The 18,958-nt window shown below is 44.0% G+C and overlaps 1 protein-coding gene across 1 annotated transcript in view; it reads left to right on the plus strand.

The window, feature by feature from the left end:
• The window catches only part of LOC126354108 (protein Skeletor, isoforms D/E-like), a 291,002-nt gene that overhangs the window by 191,501 nt on the left and 80,543 nt on the right, over positions 1–18,958 (plus strand). Inside the window, exon 8 of the mRNA XM_050003501.1 lies at positions 13,545–13,729. Coding sequence (XP_049859458.1) covers positions 13,545–13,729 — 185 coding nt within the window. The remainder of the gene's footprint in view (positions 1–13,544; positions 13,730–18,958) is intronic.

The following is an 18,958-nucleotide window of genomic DNA, read 5'->3' on the forward strand; positions in this document are numbered from 1 at the left end:
AACCACAGAAATCAATGTGAGACATACGAGAAACTCATTTAAAAGGAAAATTGAAAGCGATTTGCGTAACTTCTACACGCCAGCAGCTGATGCATGTGCGGGGATCACCTAAGCTGGATCTTTAAAGTGTGTTAGCTTACTTTAATTGTTAATGGATGACGAGAGACGCTATCACGAAATCATATGTCACCTAAAAATATTAAGTGTTCATATTCCCTTTTCTTATTATAAAAGTATTCTATCAAATAATACCTACGTAACTGTTCACTAACTTTGCCATACTGATTCGAATTCAGAGTATTTGTCACATGATTTCATTGTCTGCTGTTTCGAAGATATGATTATTAACAGAACTTTAACTGGTTGACTTACTAGAAGTAGCATTCGAACATAAAATAGCTTCGGATTCCCTCCTATCAGTCACTTAAAGGAAAGTCATAACAGACTAAAATACTAATTGGCCAAACACGGGGTCCTACACCGCACGCAACCGAATTTAAAACTTCCTCCAAATCTTTGAACGCCTTACACTTCATCTCGTTTTCTATGTCTGGCTACATTTACCTCCCTGCTTTCAGTACCGGATTACCAATTTTCCCACAGCTCATCTATCCTTCGTCTCCCGCAAACCTGAGTCAAAACGGTATATCGTATCCTCCATGCTTGAGGCCTTTTACATGTTGCGTCGTTATCCCAATGTCCCATTTTTCTTATAAACACTGTTCGGAAATTCCCTTTCCAAACTTCTAAGACTTGTAGAGGGGAGTGAGTAGATAATATTTTGAATAGGAACCCATGTCCGGAAGCGTACCGTTTCCGTGCGACAGCCATTTGAATACTTGTTTGCTGGGTAGGTTTGCAACAGGATGGTCATGGTGGGTCTTGCTTAGGTCGGATCGGCTGATCTCATTTGATGTCCATCCTACCCTCTCACCTAGTTCGAGCCTCACTCACGTGTATCTGAGTGTTAGATGTGGTACGGAGTGTTGGAGGTATTATGAATGTTGTTGTTTATCATCCACAACATACTAGACATCCATTGCAAGCGCAAATGCTCGTGAATTCATTGACGGCTTCACTTCAAGGTGATGCAGTACCGCCTCTTCCGATTTAGGTATGCGGCGTCTCCTCGAAGCCATTGCGTAATTATCGAGGAAACGGTGTGCGACGGAGTCGAATGTTGTGTATAACGATCTTGACAAAGGTGACGATCAGCTCTTCCTTTACCGTGAGCTTAGCCATACAGAAGGATCCCCACAGCTCACCAAATACCAAGGACGTTTTTACTTATTCTACGTCTCCCGCAAACCTGAGTCACAAACGTGTAGTCTGCAAACGTGTGCCGGCCGGTGTAGCCGAACGGTTCTAGGCGCTTCAATCTGGAACCGCGCGACCGCCTCGGGCATGGATGTGTGTGATGTCCTCAGGTTAGTTAGGTTTAAGTAGTTCTAAGTTCTAGGGGACTGACGACCTCAGATGTTAAGTCCCATAGTGCTCAGAGCCATTTTTGCAAACGTGTACTCAGACGTGTTGCTCTAACACAGACACATGAATGAGTCTTCAACCAGGTCAAAGAGGTTGGATAGATGTCACATAAAGCCAACCAAACCGACATAAGCACCCCCCCAATATGATTACCATGCTGCAAACCTAGCTAGGAAACACGTTTTCAAACGAAGGAAGCACGGAAAAGATGCGTTTCCAGACATGGGTTTCTATTCAAAATATAATGTGCTCACTCGCCTCTACAAGTTCTAGTACTTTGTAAAGGAAATTTCCGAACACCGTGTATTTCAAAGCATTCCACACCCTTTCCCAGGGAGACTGCAACGTAATCTGTCCCATCCCTCTCATATTAGCTTGTCTGCACCCCCAAATTCTCAAATGGAAAATGGAAATAAATAAATTAAAAATAAAAATGTTGCTCAATGATGTAGAAGGTTTCTTCTTTAATGGTTTGAGTAATGCTGACGAGATTTTTTGGATATACCTAACTCAAGTTACTAAGGAACACTACCTACGTCATCTCCACATTTATACTTTTATTTCATGTACTGGATACGTTTCAGACTTTCCATTCTGTGGTGTTTAAAAGTTACTGATGGCCGCAAAGCATGTATCATATAAAACGTAACTAATAGATTTGCTTACTGAAAAATGCCTTGGAGTCTTACAAATTATATATCCGATGGAGCTATACCACACGCAGAGTTCTTCGTTCCTAAATTCCATATTTTCGGACAAAGAACGTCAAACATCGTTTCACATTTTTGAAGGACAACAGCGCAACATAGAATACGAAAACAGCAATTGCGGTGACTCAGTAGTGATTTTACACTCGTTTTCTTTGCAACGAACAAGTTGTTCATCAGTTTTGTCGGGACTCCCTGCTGCCTTAAAAATAATGTATTAGCGAACGTGGTGTAGTAATGCGTTCAGGGTGGAGGCTAAAATCTTGATCTGACCACCCAGATTTCGATTTTCCGCAGTTTCCCTAAATCACCTAAGGCAAAGGCCGGGATCCTTCCCAAATACGAGATAGTGTTTAATCTCTTAACATCTATGCGACGTTAACCCCTAATTTTTTCGCGTTTTGACTTTTGATTCTGACACGTAAGTTCTGGAACTCTACTAGAGAGACACTGCATCATCAAGATCGTGGAAGACAAATTGCTCTGTCACATGGTTTTCTGTCGTATTTATCTGGGTTGCAAGAGATATCCCATGCGGCAGAGAGTTGTCATGTAACATAGCATCCAGGTAATGCTTCGCTCGAGTGGAAGACGAATTAAGCCGCCATCAGAGCTTCAACGGCTGTGACATTTCTTCTCTCTTTTCCTCCCGAACGGCTCCAATCCAGCTTTCCCCCCAGCTTTCACAGCCCGCCCTTTCACTCGCAAATGACCTGTTGTAGCGCGGAAGAGGTGCATTAGCGCGGCATTATGTTAGTTCTTAGGAGCCGCGCAATCGACACAAACCGAGTCTCTTATGAAAATGAGCTCACCTCTGACATTCTGCCAAGAAAATAAAAATACCGAGAGCAAAGAAGCCTTGCGTGCGCTCCTAGGACTCACTTATTTTTCTAAACACCTCTTGAAGTCATAATGTATATCTCTCTCTCTCAATCTCCCTCTCCCTCTGTCTCTCTCTCTCTCTCTCTCTCTCTCTCTCTCTCTCTCTCTCACACACACACACACACACACACACACACACACACACACATACGCGCTCACCCTTTTGTCGCTATTATCAAAATATCCTGCCCACCTTCATCTACACTGATTTACATGGGACGAATGGTTGTTGGATGATAAACTTTATGTCTCTAACTGAACAGAATATACTGCCTGAAATAGCCATAAATACTAATACATTAAGTGAAACATTCTGTGCGAAATTTCTTGGACTATGTCTGGTTAATATTCTAATAATGTGTCCAGTGCAGTTCAACATAGAACTTTCTCAGGTAACAAAACTGTATGCCGGGCCAAGCCTCGAAAGAAAATCATTGTCTCCTCAGGCAATGCACTTATAGACTGAAATCCCTACAAAAATCTTGTACATACAACACGAAGGATTATTCCAGAAAACATCCCCTGCATATCTCGTTGCACTAGTCCAAAGAAACTCTCCTCCATACGATTTCTCCTGCATACCTTGCTAGACTAATCTACACAAACTCGACTGCATACCTCGATAGACTATTCCACAAAGCTTATCTTGTCTACCTTGCAAAACTATTCCACAGAAAATTTCCTCCGTATCTTGCTACACTAGGCCAAATAACCTTCCTTTATACCTTGATAGACTAATCCGCAGAAACTTTCCTACGAATCATGCTTTACTAGTCTACAAAAACTGTCCTGAGTACCTACCTAGACTTCTCCACATAACCTCTCCTGTATACCTTGTCAGCCTTGTATGCCAAATCCCTTGTTCATATCTAACTATACCAATCCACAGAAGCTTTTCTGCAAGCTTTCCTGGAAAGTGAACACTTTTCATGAGTCGTATCTAAGCAATATGTCGTTAAAATGTTTCCGCGTGAAAGCTAATGGTCTCGATCTGAATACCATTCCACTACACAGTTCCAACATGTTAGTAAGTTTATCAGCAGCGTAGATTTCGTCCATTGTGAGAACTTAATTAAAGCATTGGTCTCAATTTTTGGATTGGGGCTAAGGTTAATTTTTTTTCTCTGGGGCGATACATCACCAGACAAATTCTGAGAAACTATAGTATCTAGAAGCATGTGCTTATGTGTGTAAGAGACTAAAGTGTCTGGTAATGAAACAGTTTAACACAATGGAAAGGAAAGAACAGAAATTAAAAATCTCCATGAAAGTTTAACTCAACATGAACGAAGTCCAATGCAATGAATAGACGGGTGGGCGCGAAATTAGGGAAGAAGCAAACACCTGAAAAGATACCAATGCAAAGCGTTCAGATATGCTTAACCTCCAGTCTATGGAAAATGCGATACTTAAAACAACATTTCTTCATTGATTTCATCTGCATGTTAGATGACACTATTTTTAATGTATCTTTACCTATCCATGTTTATACACTCCTGGAAATTGAAATAAGAACACCGTGAATTCATTGTCCCAGGAAGGGGAAACTTTATTGACACATTCCTGGGGTCAGATACATCACATGATCACACTGACAGAACCACAGACACATAGACACAGGCAACAGAGCACGCACAATGTCGGAACTAGTACAGTGTATATCCACCTTTCGCAGCAATGCAGGCTCCTATTCTCCCATGGAGACGATCGTAGAGATGCTGGTTGTAGTCCTGTGGAGCGGCTTGCCATGCCATTTCCACCTGGCGCCTCAGTTGGACCAGCGTTCGTGCTGGACGTGCAGACCGCGTGAGACTACGCTTCATCCAGTCCCAAACATGCTCAATGGGGGACAGATCCGGAGATCTTGCTGGCCAGGGTAGTTGACTTACACCTTCTAGAGCACGTTTGGTGGCACGGGATACATGCGGACGTGCATTGTCCTGTTGGAACAGCAAGTTCCCTTGCCGGTCTAGGAATGGTAGAACGATGGGTTCGATGACGGTTTGGATGTACCGTGCACTATTCAGTGTCCCCTCGACGATCACCAGAGGTGTACGGCCAGTGTAGGAGATCGCTCCCCACACCATGATGCCGGGTGTTGGCCCTTTGTGTCTCGGTCGTACGCACTCCTGATTGTGGCGCTCACCTGCACGGCGCCAAACACGCATACGACCATCATTGGCACCAAGGCAGAAGCGACTCTCATCGCTGAAGACGACACGTCTCCATTCGTCCCTCCATTCACGCCTGTCACGACACCACTGGAGGCGGGCTGCACGATGTTGGGGCGTGAGCGGAAGACAGCCTAACGGTGTCCGGGACCGTAGCCCAGCTTCATGGAGACGGTTGCGAATGGTCCTCGTCGATACCCCAGGAGCAACAGTGTCCCTAATTTGCTGGGAAGTGGCGGTGCGGTCCCCTACGGCACTGCGTAGGATCCTACGGTCTTGGCGTGCATCCGTGCGTCGCTGCGGTCCGGTCCCAGGTCGACGGGCACGTGCACCTTCCGCCGACCACTGGCGACAACATCGATGTACTGTGGAAACCTCACGCCCCACGTGTTGAGCAATTCGGCGGTACGTCCACCCGGCCTCCCGCATGCCCACTATACGCCCTCGCTCAAAGTCCGTCAACTGCACATACGGTTCACGTCCACGCTGTCGCGGCATGCTACCAGTGTTAAAGACTGCGATGGAGCTCCGTATGCCACGGCAAACTGGCTGACACTGACGGCGGCGGTGCACAAATGCTGCGCAGCTAGCGCCATTCGACGGCTAACACCGCGGTTGCTGGTGTGTCCGCTTTGCCGTGCATGTGATCATTGCTTGTACAGCCCTCTCGCAGTGTCCGGAGCAAGTATGGTGGGTCTGACACACCGGTGTCAATGTGTTCTTTTTTCCATTTCCAGGAGTGTACCTACCTTCCCTATCTTCCAGGTTGTAACATTTTCTTTTACTTTGGAACGATATCACCAGGTCATAATCTTGTCCATCACAGCTGATTCAAGTTAATGCTGATACGAACCAACACCACGGCTATATTAAGACACATTCATTATGTCACGGACGGTTTCGTTCAAACAACAGCATCAAGCAGCAGTGATAAAAGTCTCTGTAACAAATTCTCGCAGAATTGTGCCAATATAATTCCGGGAGAATTTCTTATGTAAACTGTTTGCAGTGCCACCTGGAGATCTTCATCGAATGAAACCTGTCATGACGTAATCAATGCACCTTACTATAGCTGTGGTGTTTCTTACTAACTTTTAACGATTATGTTATATCTACTCTGGGAAAAATGGCGACGTTGTCGAGCAAATGCTAGAGATCCTACTGTATTTTTTTCTGAAAAAATAAAATACGCAGTATTCGATTAATACAGAGGGCAGAACGGGCTATACGCACTAAGACTCACCTGTTAATTCAGAGATAAAGTTACAGTTAGAGTGTGGCATAGTTGCGCCTCGAAATATACAGATATACAGGGTGTTACATAAAGGTACGGCCAAACTTTCAGAATACATTACTCACACACAAATAACGAAGAGGTGTTATGTGGACATGTGTCCGGAAACGCTTAATTTCCATGTTAGAGCTCATTTTAGTTTCGTCAGTATGTACTGTACCTCCTCGATTCACCGCCAGTTGGCCCAATTGATGGAAGGTAATGTTGACTTCAGTGCTGGTGTTGACATGCGACTCATTGCTCTACAATACTAGCATCAAGCACATCAGTACGTAGCATCAACAGGTTAGTGTTCATCACGAACGTGGTTTTTCAGTCAGTGCAATGTTTACAAATGCGGAGTTGGCAGATGCCCATTTGATGTATGGATTAGCACGGGACAATAGCCGTGGCGCTGTACGTTTGAATCGAGACAGATTTCCAGAGCGAAGGTGTCCCGACAGGAAGACGTTCGAAGCAATTGATCGGCGTCTTAGGGAGCACGGGACGTTCCAGCCTATGACTCGCGACTGGGGATGACCCAGAACGACGAGGACACCTGCAATGGACGGGGCAACTCTTCGTGCAGTTGACGATAACCCTAATGTCAGCGTCAGAGAAATTGCTGCTACAAGGTAACGTTGACCACGTCACTGTATGGAGAGTGCTACGGGAGAACCATGTACAGCAAGTGCAGGCGCTATCAGCAGCTGATTGGCCTCCACGGGTACACTTCTGCGAATGATTCATCCAACAATGTGTCAATCCTCATTTCAGTGCAAATGTTCTCTTTACGGATGAGGCTTCATTCCAACGTGATCAAATTGTAAATTTTTACAATCAACATGTGTGGGCTGACGAGAATCCGCACGCAATTGTGCAATCACGTCATCAACACAGATTTTCTGTGAACCTTTGGCAGGCATTGTAGGTGATGTCTTGATTGGCCCCCATGTTCTTCCACCTACGCTCAATGGAGCTCCTTATCATGATTTCAAAAGGGATACTCTACCTGTGCTGCTAGAACATGTGCCTTTACAAGTACGACACAACATGTGGTTCATGCACGATGGAGCTCGTGCACATTTCAGTCGAAGTGTTCGTACGCTTCTCAAAAACAGATTGGTGACCGATGGATTGGTAGAGGCGGACCAATTCCATGGCCTCCACGGTCTCCTGACCGCAACCCTCTTGACTTTCATTTATGGGGGCATTTGAAAGCTCTTGTCTACGCAACCCCGGTACCAAATGTAGAGTATCTTCGTGCTCGTATTGTGGACGGCTGTAAAACAATACGCCATTCTCCAGGGCTGCATCAGCGCATCAGGGATTCCATGCGACGAAGGGTGGATGCATGTATCCTCGCTAACGGAGGACATTTTGAACATTTCCTGTAACAAAGTGTTTGAAGTCATGCTGGTACGTTCTGTTGCTGTATGTTTCCATTCCATGATTAATGTGATTTGAAGAGAAGTGATAAAATGAGGTCTAACATGGAAAGTAAGCGTTTCCGGACACATGTCCACATAACATATGTTCTTTCTTTGTGTGTGAGGAATGTTTCCTGAAAGTTTGGCCGTACCTTTTTGTAACACCCTGTATATAACGAAGCGCCAAACAAACTGGTATAGGCATGAGTATTCAAATTCAGAGATAATTAAACAAGAAGAATAGAGTGCTGCTGTCGACAACGTCTATATAAGACAAAAAGTATCTGGCACATTTGTTAGATCGGATACCGCTGCTACAATGGTAGGTTATCAACATTTAAGTGAGTTTGGACGTGGTGTTGTAGTCGGCGCACGAGCGATGGCAATGGAACACAGCATCTCCGAGGTAGAGATGAAGTGGGGATTTTCCCGTACGACTATTTCACGAGTGTACCGTGATTATCACGAATCCGTTAAAACATCAAATCTCCTACATCGCTGCGGCCGGAAAAAGATCCTGCAAGAATGGGACCAACGACGACTGAAGAGAATCGCTCAAGGTGACAGAAGTGCAACCCTTCCCAAAATTCCTGCTGATTTCAATGTTGGGCCATCAACAAGTGTCAGCGAGCGAACCATTCAGCGGAACATCGTCGATATGGACTTTCGGAGCCGAAGGCTTACTCGTGTACCCTTCATGACTTCACGACACAATGTTTTACGCCTCGCCTGGGCCTGTCAACACCATTGGACTGTTGATGACTGGAAACTTGTCGTCTGGTCGGACGAGTCTCGTTTCAAATTGTGTTGAGCTAATGGATATGACGGTTATGGTGACGACCTCATGAATCCATGGACCGTGCATGTCAGCAGGGGACTGTTCGAGCTGGTGTTGGCTCTGTAACGGTGTAGGGCGTGTGCAGCTGGAGTGACATGGGACCCCTGATATGTCTAGATACGACTCTGACAGGTGACACGGACACAAGCATCGTGTCTGATCACCTGCATCCATTCAAGTCCATTATGCATTCCGACAAGCTTGAGCAATTCCTGCAGGACAATGCGATATCCCACACGTCCAGAATTGCTATAGAGTGGCTTCAGGAACACTCTTCTAAGTTGAAACACTTCCGCTGGCCACCAAATTCCCCAGACATGAAGATTATTGGGCATATCTGGGATGCCTTGCAACGTGCCGTTAGGAAGGGATCTCCACCCCCTCGTACTCTTACAGATTTGTGGAAAGCTCTCCAGGATTCGTGGTATCAAATCCGACCAACACTACTTGAGACATTAGTCGAGTCCACGTCACGTCGTGTTGCGGTACTTCTGCGTGGTCGCGAGAGCCCTACAGATATTAAGTAGGTGTACCAGTTTCTTTGGATCTTCAGTGTATAATCCGTCCTTCTTTTATTCTATCCATAAAACAGAATAACAACTATCTCGTCTCCTTCACACGAAGCGATACAAATGCTAAAAAATAGCATCCTGACAAACCCGCGTAGTTCAAGAAATTTATTTGCTTGCTTTTTTACTCGTATTGTTACTTATTGATTTACATACCTTGTTACCCTTCCTATTCACACCAATCTTGATACGGAAAAAGACCTAATGAAAAAACCTGCAGTATAGCCAGTCTCCATTCCTAGCAAACGAAACCCGTGAGTAGAGTGTTTTGGCATCTCTCCAGCGACTTGTAACTCGGGTCAAGATAAATGAGACGCAGTTGTCTTCTGTTGAACGGCTTTCAAAATACATACATCAAGAAAAGTTTTGCATCACACTTTTATTTCGAAATTAATGGGACAGGAAACTGCATGCGATGATCGAGCCAGGCTCGGTCCAAGTTGTCCCAGCCTTCAGTGGCGATTCTGCATAAGTCGTGAATAGTACATGGTCGTTGTCGATGTACAAAAACAGTTCCTTTGAATCGATCCCACACATGTTCGATTGGGTTCATTTCCGGAGAACAAGCTAGTCACTCCGTTTTGGTGATCCTTAGCACGCTGAATGTACAGTACCGTTTTACATCACAGTTATCAAAGAAATAAAAAGTTTAATATGATAAATAGTATTAAAAAATTTTAGTGTCCATACTGACAATGTAAGAAATATATACTTTGAACTAATAAAGTCAATGCTGGCAGAACTTGTACTTCTGCTACTGCTGCCACTAGTAATGATAATAATAGTAATAATAATAATAATAATAATAATAATAGTAACAGTGACAGTAATAAAAATAGTGATTGTGGAAGACATAAAAAGAATTTATATATGCACAAAATAGATGTTTTCTGATACAGAGAGTTGTTAAGGGAAGGAAATTGAAGGAGGCTACACCAGCTAAGACTACTGGGAAATGAGGTAGTTGTGCCTGAAAAGAAGAATGTACAAGGATAACGAGTACGTAAAGGGACAATGATAACTATTATTGTTGCTTTAATAGATATGTCATTAGTCTTCTGCCATCCATTTAGATGAAACTGTCACCAAAATGTTACCGATACTGTCCCACTGCTGGTGGTGCTCCGTGTACCGCAGAGCAGTGAGATTGCCCACAACAACCACGAGAGGTGCAGAGTGGCACCATGTAATCCCCAGAACATCACTCCACCACCGCCTTGTTATACATTTGGGATCAGTGTTGGAGGCTCCGATATTAAGGCGTTGTCTCCAAACGCGTTGTCTACCTTTATCAGAGTGTAAACAGATCTGAGTTTTGTCCGTAATCAACACAAGACGCCAATCCTAGGGTGTCCATTCTGAAAGTTTTCTTTGTCATCAGTAAGGGAGTGCATGGCGTTTTGGGGTACAACGTGGTGATCACCAAAGTCTTCTGGAACCTTCAGTCTGGAACCGCGCGACCGCTACGGTCGCAGGTTCGAATCCTGCCTCGGGCATGAATGTGTGTGATGTCCTTACGTTAGTTAGGTTTAAGTAGTTCTATGTTCTAGGAGACTGATGACCTCAGATGTTAAGTCCCATAGTGCTCAGAGTCATTTGAACCCTTTTTCTTCCGGAACGGTGATTCGCATCATGTAAGCATCTCGTCACAGTTTGATGCGATACATGACGTTCCTCCAGCACCGTATTCAGTTCTGGACTACTCGGCCCACAGTTCCTTTGATCCAAAATATGGCTCTAAGTACTGCGGGGCTTAACACCTGAGGTCATCAATCCCTTAGACTTAGAACTACTTAAACCTAACTAACCTAAGGACATCACACACATCCATGCCCGAGGCAGAATTCGAACCTGCGATTGTAGCAGCAGCGCGGTTCTGTACTGAAGCGCCTAGAACCGCTCGGCAACAAGGGAGGCTCATTTGATCCAAAACTCGTTGACATCGATCTTTCAGTGCATCTGCCGAACGTGTACTGCCTGTGCGGTGAAAGTCCTCAACACTACCTGTTCATTATAACCGGTTCCATGTCCGCACCACATCATTTTGAGGTCAAAATCTAATAAGGCTCACGTGCGTTCTGCGCGTAGCGTGTTGTTACCGGCCCCACGACTGTTCGTAACTCCTTCGTGGCGCAATGAATGATCACTTTACTATTGCACTGACGTCTCTAAGCCGTTCCTGCTGGTGCTCTACTTTCAATTACAAAGTGCAGTGGAATCGAGAGCGGCGTTCTACCCGTAGATGGCGCTCATGGTAACTGTCTGTATGTTTACAAACAACGTCAGGGATGACCTGCCGATCGGTACAGGAAAGTCACAATAGCAACATACCTGCACGGTGTATCGGGGATACTCAACACTTTTGTTGATGTACGTCATGAAACAACATAATTTCCAGCGAAACTAAGCGGGAAAACCACTGTGGCTGATAGGGGACATGCATATATCACAATGTGTCCATTCATGTCATTTCAGTACATTTAATACATGTCTTGTAATCTTCATGGTAGGATAAGGCACTGTTCTCCACAGACTTCTTTCACTAGTGGTGACATTCCCACTTGTCCCTTGAGAGAACATTTGATAGTATAGTATGCAAATCACAGAGATGAAAACATAAGTAGCGATGAAAGCCCGAGTCTGCCCTAGATGGGTACTCTTTAGCCTAAAGGGTTATGCGCCTGCCCATAAGCAGGAAAACCAAGTTCGAGTTCCGGTCTGGCACAGATTAGAGATTAGATTAGATTAGATTAGTACTTGTTCCATAGATCATGAATACGACACTTCGTAATGATGTGGAACGTGTCAGGTTAATAAAATGTGTCTATATAAGATATTACATTACACAAAATATTACATGACACTTAATATTTTTAATTTTTTTGTTAGGGTTGGGGAAATTATCCACTTACTACATCCAAAAACTCATTTAATGAGTAGAAGGATTTGCCATTAAGAAATTCTTTTAATTTCCTTCTAATTGCTAATGGCTATCTGTCAGACTTTTGATGTTTTTAGGTAAGTGAGCAAAGACTTTTGTGGCAGCATAATTTACCCCCTTCTGAGCCAAAGTTAGATTTAAATTTGAGTAGTGAAGATCATTCTTTCTCCCAGTGTTGTAGCCTTGTACACTGCTATTACTTTTGAATCCGTTCGGATTGTTAATAACAAATGTCATAAGCGAATATATATATTGTGAGGCTACAGTGAAGATCTCTAGCTCTTTAAATAGGTGTCTTGGATGAGCTCCAGCAATTATTCTGATTACACGCTTTTGTGCAATGAACACTCTTTTGCTCAATGATGAGGTACCGCAGAATATGATGACATACGAAAGCAGAGTGAAAATAGGCGTGGTAAGCTAATTTACTCAAATGTATGTGGCCAAAATTTGCAATGACCCTAATAGCATGTGTAGCTGAACTCAAACTTTTCAGCAGATCATCAGTGTGTTTTTTTTTTTTTTTTTTTTTTTTTCAGTTCAACCCCTCAATGCATACGCCTAGAAATTTTGAATATTCTACCTTAGCTACCGATTTCTCATCGAAGTCTATATTTATTAATGGTGTCATTCCATTTACTGCGAGGAACTGTATATACTGAGTTGTGTCAAAGTTTAATGAGTGCTCATTTGCAGAGAACCACTTAATGATTTTCTGAAAAACATCGTTCACAATTTCACCAGTTAATTCTTGTCTGATATGTGTGATAGTTATACTTGTATCATCGTCAAAAAGTACCAGTTATGCATCTTCGTGAATATAGAATGGCAAGGCATTAATACATATTAAGAACAGCAGAGGACGCAAGACCGAACCTTGCGGCACCCCATTCTTGACTGTTCCCCAGTTTGAGAAATCGCCAGTTTTTTGCATATTATGTGAACTGCTTACTTCAACTTTCTGCCCTCTTCCAGTTAGGTATGATTTAAAGTATTCGAGGACTGTCCCATTCATACCACAGCACTTGAGCTTATCTAGAAGTATTCCATGATTTACACAATCAATAGCCTTTGACAGATCACAAAAAATCCCAACGGGTGACTTCCGGTTACTCAGAGCATTTCATATTTCATTAGTGAAAGTATATATAGCATTTTCCGTTGAAAAACCCTTCCAGCTATTAAGTTTCCTTGATTTAAGTATAATTCAGAAGCTTAAAAAATTGAAGTTGGCTTGACTGTTTGCAGCCAATGGCGACTACATGGCGTTCGGTCTTTCGGGGCATCCGGAGCGGTCCAGGATGGTGGGCGGCGACGTGGCGGTGGCGTGGGTGGACCACGACACGCTGCAGGGCAGCGCCGACGACTACTTCCTCGGCGCCAAGTCGCAGTGCTCCGGCGGCACCGGCAGCTGCCCCGACGAGCGCATCAGGGTACGTCTCTAGACTCACTCAGTGGCCCCTGTGTACTCGCTTTAAACTCACCAGCGGGTCATCTATGAACTCGCCGTCTCTGCGCTCTCGGACACGCGACTCGCGAGTCTCTGCCGCTGGCCATTTAATTGAATACACGTCACTGGAGCCTGTTTTCGGGTACGAGTGGTCCATACAAACAGAAAGGAGGGCGATCACCCGAGGTCGCAAGTATAATCGCGGACTCGCTTCACTGCCGCTACTTACACAACCACTGAGCACGACTATTATTAGATATTTATACAGGGTGTACATAAAGTCCGGGAACACTTCCAATTATTTATTGCACAAGAACCAAACACTGCACAGATATCATACATACGTCATTCTGACGAGAAACCCTAAAAGTTTTTCTTTTTTATTCACGTATACCGCCACAGCGCAGTTTGGTAATTTGTCGATAGTCAGTGCTAGTCGCAAATATGGCGAGTTCAGGTGCGCAGCGAGCTGTCTGTGTGTTGGAGTTCGACAAAAACAAATCTGCTACAGCTGTTCAACGGTGCGGAGCGAGCTGTCTGTGTGTTGGACTCCGACAAAAACAAATCTGCTACAGCTGTTCAACGGATATTTAGAAGTACGGCAAGACGCCACCAACAAGGAAAGCCGTTTACCATTGGCACAACAAATTCGTTTTTTGTGCTTTGTCACGTCGAAAACAGTACGAGCCATTCTTCTTCGCCGAGAGCACTGTCACTGGATACTTCTATTTCGACACGTTGCAACAATGGCTGATGCCTCAAATGCAATCGGACTCTCCGTTCATCTTTCAGCAGGATGGGACTCCACCCCAGTTTCATAGTGAACACGAAGCTGCCGCATCGATGGATCGGCCGTGCTACAGAAGGGGACAGCTGTTTCATGAAATGACCTCCCCGATCACCATATCTCACTCCGTGTGACTTTTTTCTGTGGTGACACCTTAAAGATCTGGTGTACGTACCGCCTCTACCACGTGATGTAGCAGAGCTCCGGGAGAAAATACGTGAAGCGACTGCCACAGTCGACGATGCCATGCTGGGGCGGGTATGGCAAGAATTCGGTTACCGTATTGACGTCTGCCGGGTCACTCATGGTTCGCATATTGAATGCTTGTAAAAAAAAATAAAAAGTTAAAAAAACCTTACAGCGTTTCTCTTCTAAATGCAATATGTATGACATCTGTACAATGTTTAGTTATTGTGTAATAAATAATTGAAAGTGTTCCCGGGCTTTATGTACATCCTTCACAATGACCGATACAGGCCTGCGTGTGTGTGTGTGTTTGTTTGTGTATGCGTGCGTGTGGTGTGTGTGTGTGTGTGTGTGTGTGTGTGTGTGTGTGTGTGTGTGTGTGTGTTTGTGTGTGTGTGTACATGTGTGTGTGTTTGTGCTTTTGTGTGTGCATATGTGTGTATAAACGTATGTCTACATATGCCTGTATGTTTTTTTATTTATTTACATGTCAGGTTCCATAAGACTAAATTGAGGATCAAATCTCCAAGGTCATTCAACACGTCAGTACATGAAATTATAACGTAAAAGTAATAACTGATAAAGTAAAATGTTTACGCACCCAAAAAAAGTCAGTCGTTATGTTTAGGTAAACGCAATCAACAATTCAACAACAATCAGCTTAATTTTTCAAGGAGCTCCTAAACAGAATAGAAGGAGTGAACCATGAAGAACTCTTCAGTTTCAATTTGAAATCGCGTGGATCACTGCTGTATAAAACGTTTTCTAAGACTGCTGTAAACTTGTTTTAATAGTTGATCTCTATTTCGAGAATGCCTAACAATTACTTTGATGTACACACACTATCAATACATTACCTAATCTGCAACGACAGTGCAAGATACCAGGACAGAAAGACGAAATGTATTCTATAAATGGCTGTCAATTATTAATAAACTTACAGCAGTCTTCGAAGAAATTACATAACGGAATGATAAGTACTACACTCACCAAAAAAGTTACCAGAATTCCTGAAGATAGACGTTGACAGTGGATATCGTATCACAGACACAGTTCCTTTGACTGTTAAGAGATGTCACTAAACCCGTCCAAAGATGGGAACAACCATGCATGAGCAACCCCTATTAAAAGGAAGGGGTCCCACAGCCGATCAGTTCCAGTCATTCCACCACGAAGGAGGTAGACGGCTCGTGTTGTCTGTAGTTCAACCATGCCTAGACCGTCAATACAGTGGTTCGATCGCGTCCGAATTGTTAATTTGTGCCAGCAAGTGCTCTCAACAAGGGAAGTGTCCAGGCATCTCGAAGTGAACCAAAGCGGTGTTGTTCGGACATGGAGGAGAAACAGAGAGAAAGGAACTGTCGATGACAGGCAGCCCAAGGGCTACTACTGCAGTGGATGACCGCTACTTGCCGATTATGTTTTGGAGGAACCTTGACAGCAACACCCCATGTTGAATAATGCTTTTCGTGCAGCCGCAGGACGTCGTGTTACGACTGAAACTGTGAGCAACAGGCTGCAAGACGCGCAACTTCACTCCCGACGTCCATATCGAGGTCCATCTTTGCAACCACGACACCATGCAGCGAAGTACAGATGGATCCAACAATATGCCGAATGGACCGCTAAGGATTGGCATCACGTTCTCTTCACCGATGAGTGTCGCATGTGCCTTCAACCAGACAATCGTCGGAGACACTTTTCGAGGCAACCTGGTCAGGCTGAACGCCTTACTCACTGTCCAGCGAATGCAGCAAGGTGGAAGTTCCCTGCTGTTTTGGGGTGGCATTATGTGGGGCCGACGTACGCCGCTGGTGGTCATGGAAGGCGCCGTAACGGCTGTACGATACGTGAATGCCTTCCTCCGACCGATAGTGCAACCATATCGGCAGCATATTGGCGAGGCATTCATCTTCATGGACGACAATTCGCGCCCCCATCGTGCACATCTTGTGAATGACTTCCTTCAGGATAACGACATTGCTCGACTAGAGTGCCCAGCATGTTCTACAGTTCTACAGAGATTGAATAGGGCTGTTTATGGACGACGTGACCCACTAACCACTCTGAGGGATCTATGCCGAAGCACCTTTGAGGAGTAGGACAATTTGGGCCAACAGTGCCTTGATGAACATGTGAAGAGTATGACAAGACGAATACAGGCATGCATCTATGCAAAAGACGTACTGCTGGGTATAAGAGGAAGCGGTGTTTACAGCCATCTGGACAACCACCTCTGAAGGTCTCGCTGTATGGTGGTACAACATGCAATGTGTGATTTTCTTGAGCAACAAAAGGGCGGAAATGATGTTTTTGTTTATTTCTATTCCAATTTTCTGTACAGTTTCCGGAACTCTCGGAACCGAGGTAATACAAAACTTTTTTGATGTATGTATTATCCCGTAAACACAATCTGGAATGATCAAAAAATGCACAAATAGCGTGATTTTTGGTTGGAGAGACAGAATAGTGACATTTCTCTCTACTCAGTTTTCGTTTGATGGAGTACATATGTTTTCTCGTGGTGGAGATGAAGTAAACAAGGATACAACCACTTTGCTTGTATTGGACGAAGCGAGGACTAAGCATCAAACTTATTCCAGACAATCGTTCTTTACATTTGCAGTTATATAACGCTTGATTTTCACCTTGTACCCTCCACAGTCTAACAAAAACATCGTTAGAGGCCATCTGACTCCGACAATCGATCGTTTCGCCCAATCAGTTCTACTTCACGACAGCAAGATCGTGCACTCAACTTTCACACTAACTCGCGACTAGCTTTACCCTCCTGCAAGCTTCAGTAAGAGATAACGAGTTGACAAATATAAAGCGACTGCAGCGCCACAGTTCTCAGACTTGTAACATACGCGGAATTACTGCAGGAAGTAAGGAAGCAGGTATAGCAGTGACGTAATAGTGGCGCCTTGATTTGTAATGTATGCAACCCTCAACATTAGGCTCATATTCGCCCCATTTCTGCTCTATTCTGGACCTTCTGTGCGCGGCTTTCCGGAGTCCATGACACTGCCAACGAAGGGGTGGATGACAATAACCTACAACAAAGAACTGTCAGAAAAAAGCTCCACAAATATTCAGTCACATACTGATGAACTTTCAAAGTGGCACAAACATTGAAAAGTCATTTTAAATGTTAAGAATTGTAAAACTTTGCACTTGACAAAACGAAAATATGTAGTATATTATGATTATGATATCAGTGTCACAGTTGGGATCGGTCAACTCTTACAAATACCTGAATGTTAATAGTTAGTAGTGAAATTGAATGATCACATAGTCTCAATCATAGGTAAAGCAGGCGGTAGATTGCAACTCATAGATAAACCTGCAGGAAATGCAATCAGACTGAAAAGGAGGTTGCATACAAAACACACAACCCATCCTAGAATATTGCTCAAGTATGTGACCTGTACCGAATAGTATTAACTTGTTATACTTGACATATACAAAGAAGAACACAACGAACGGTCTTTTTCTTATCCATGGGAGAGCTTCACGAAGATGCAGAGAGAACTGAACTGGCAGGCGCTTGAAGACAGACACAGACTATCCCACGAAATCCTACTGAACTCTGTAGAACCAACTTTAAGTGAGTAATGTAAGAAAAAACCTCCTGAGTATCGCTCCCTTAGGGGTCGCGGAGATAAAGTTAATTACAGCGCGCACAAAGACGTTTTAGCGACCCTTTTTCCACACTCCATACGAGAATGGAAAGGGGAAAGCGCCAGTAACAGATACAATGGGAAGCACCCTCTGTCACGAACTTCACAGAGGTTTGCAGAGTACAGATGTAGATGAAAACCATCGATATCGCGTCGGGGATGTATACCTGGCATGTAAACTGGCCAACAGGTACACACACTTTCACAGGAATCTCTACTCTTCAGGTTACCTTCCAAGCAGAAGGCTGTTGCACTCAACGACTGATATATTGACTTGTAAATAATAAATTTCAGCTATCAATCATCCTTTTTAAATGTTATTGGCAGATTGAGCAGTATTCAATGAACTGTGGATGCAGCCCGACCGACAGGCATTACATTCGTTGATCAAAAATGATAGTGCATTGTGAATGGCTAGTTCCTAGCTGAAATCTAGATCTGCCAATAAAATTTAAAAAGGACGAGTGATAGCTGAAATCTATTATTTACAAATCTGTACTCTTATTAGCTACTATACACTCTAGTTATAATTCACCGGTTCACCTGTCCGCGGATC

The sequence above is a fragment of the Schistocerca gregaria genome, chromosome 3, assembly GCF_023897955.1.
Source record: "Schistocerca gregaria isolate iqSchGreg1 chromosome 3, iqSchGreg1.2, whole genome shotgun sequence".
In the NCBI taxonomy this organism is placed as follows: Eukaryota; Metazoa; Arthropoda; class Insecta; order Orthoptera; family Acrididae; genus Schistocerca; species Schistocerca gregaria.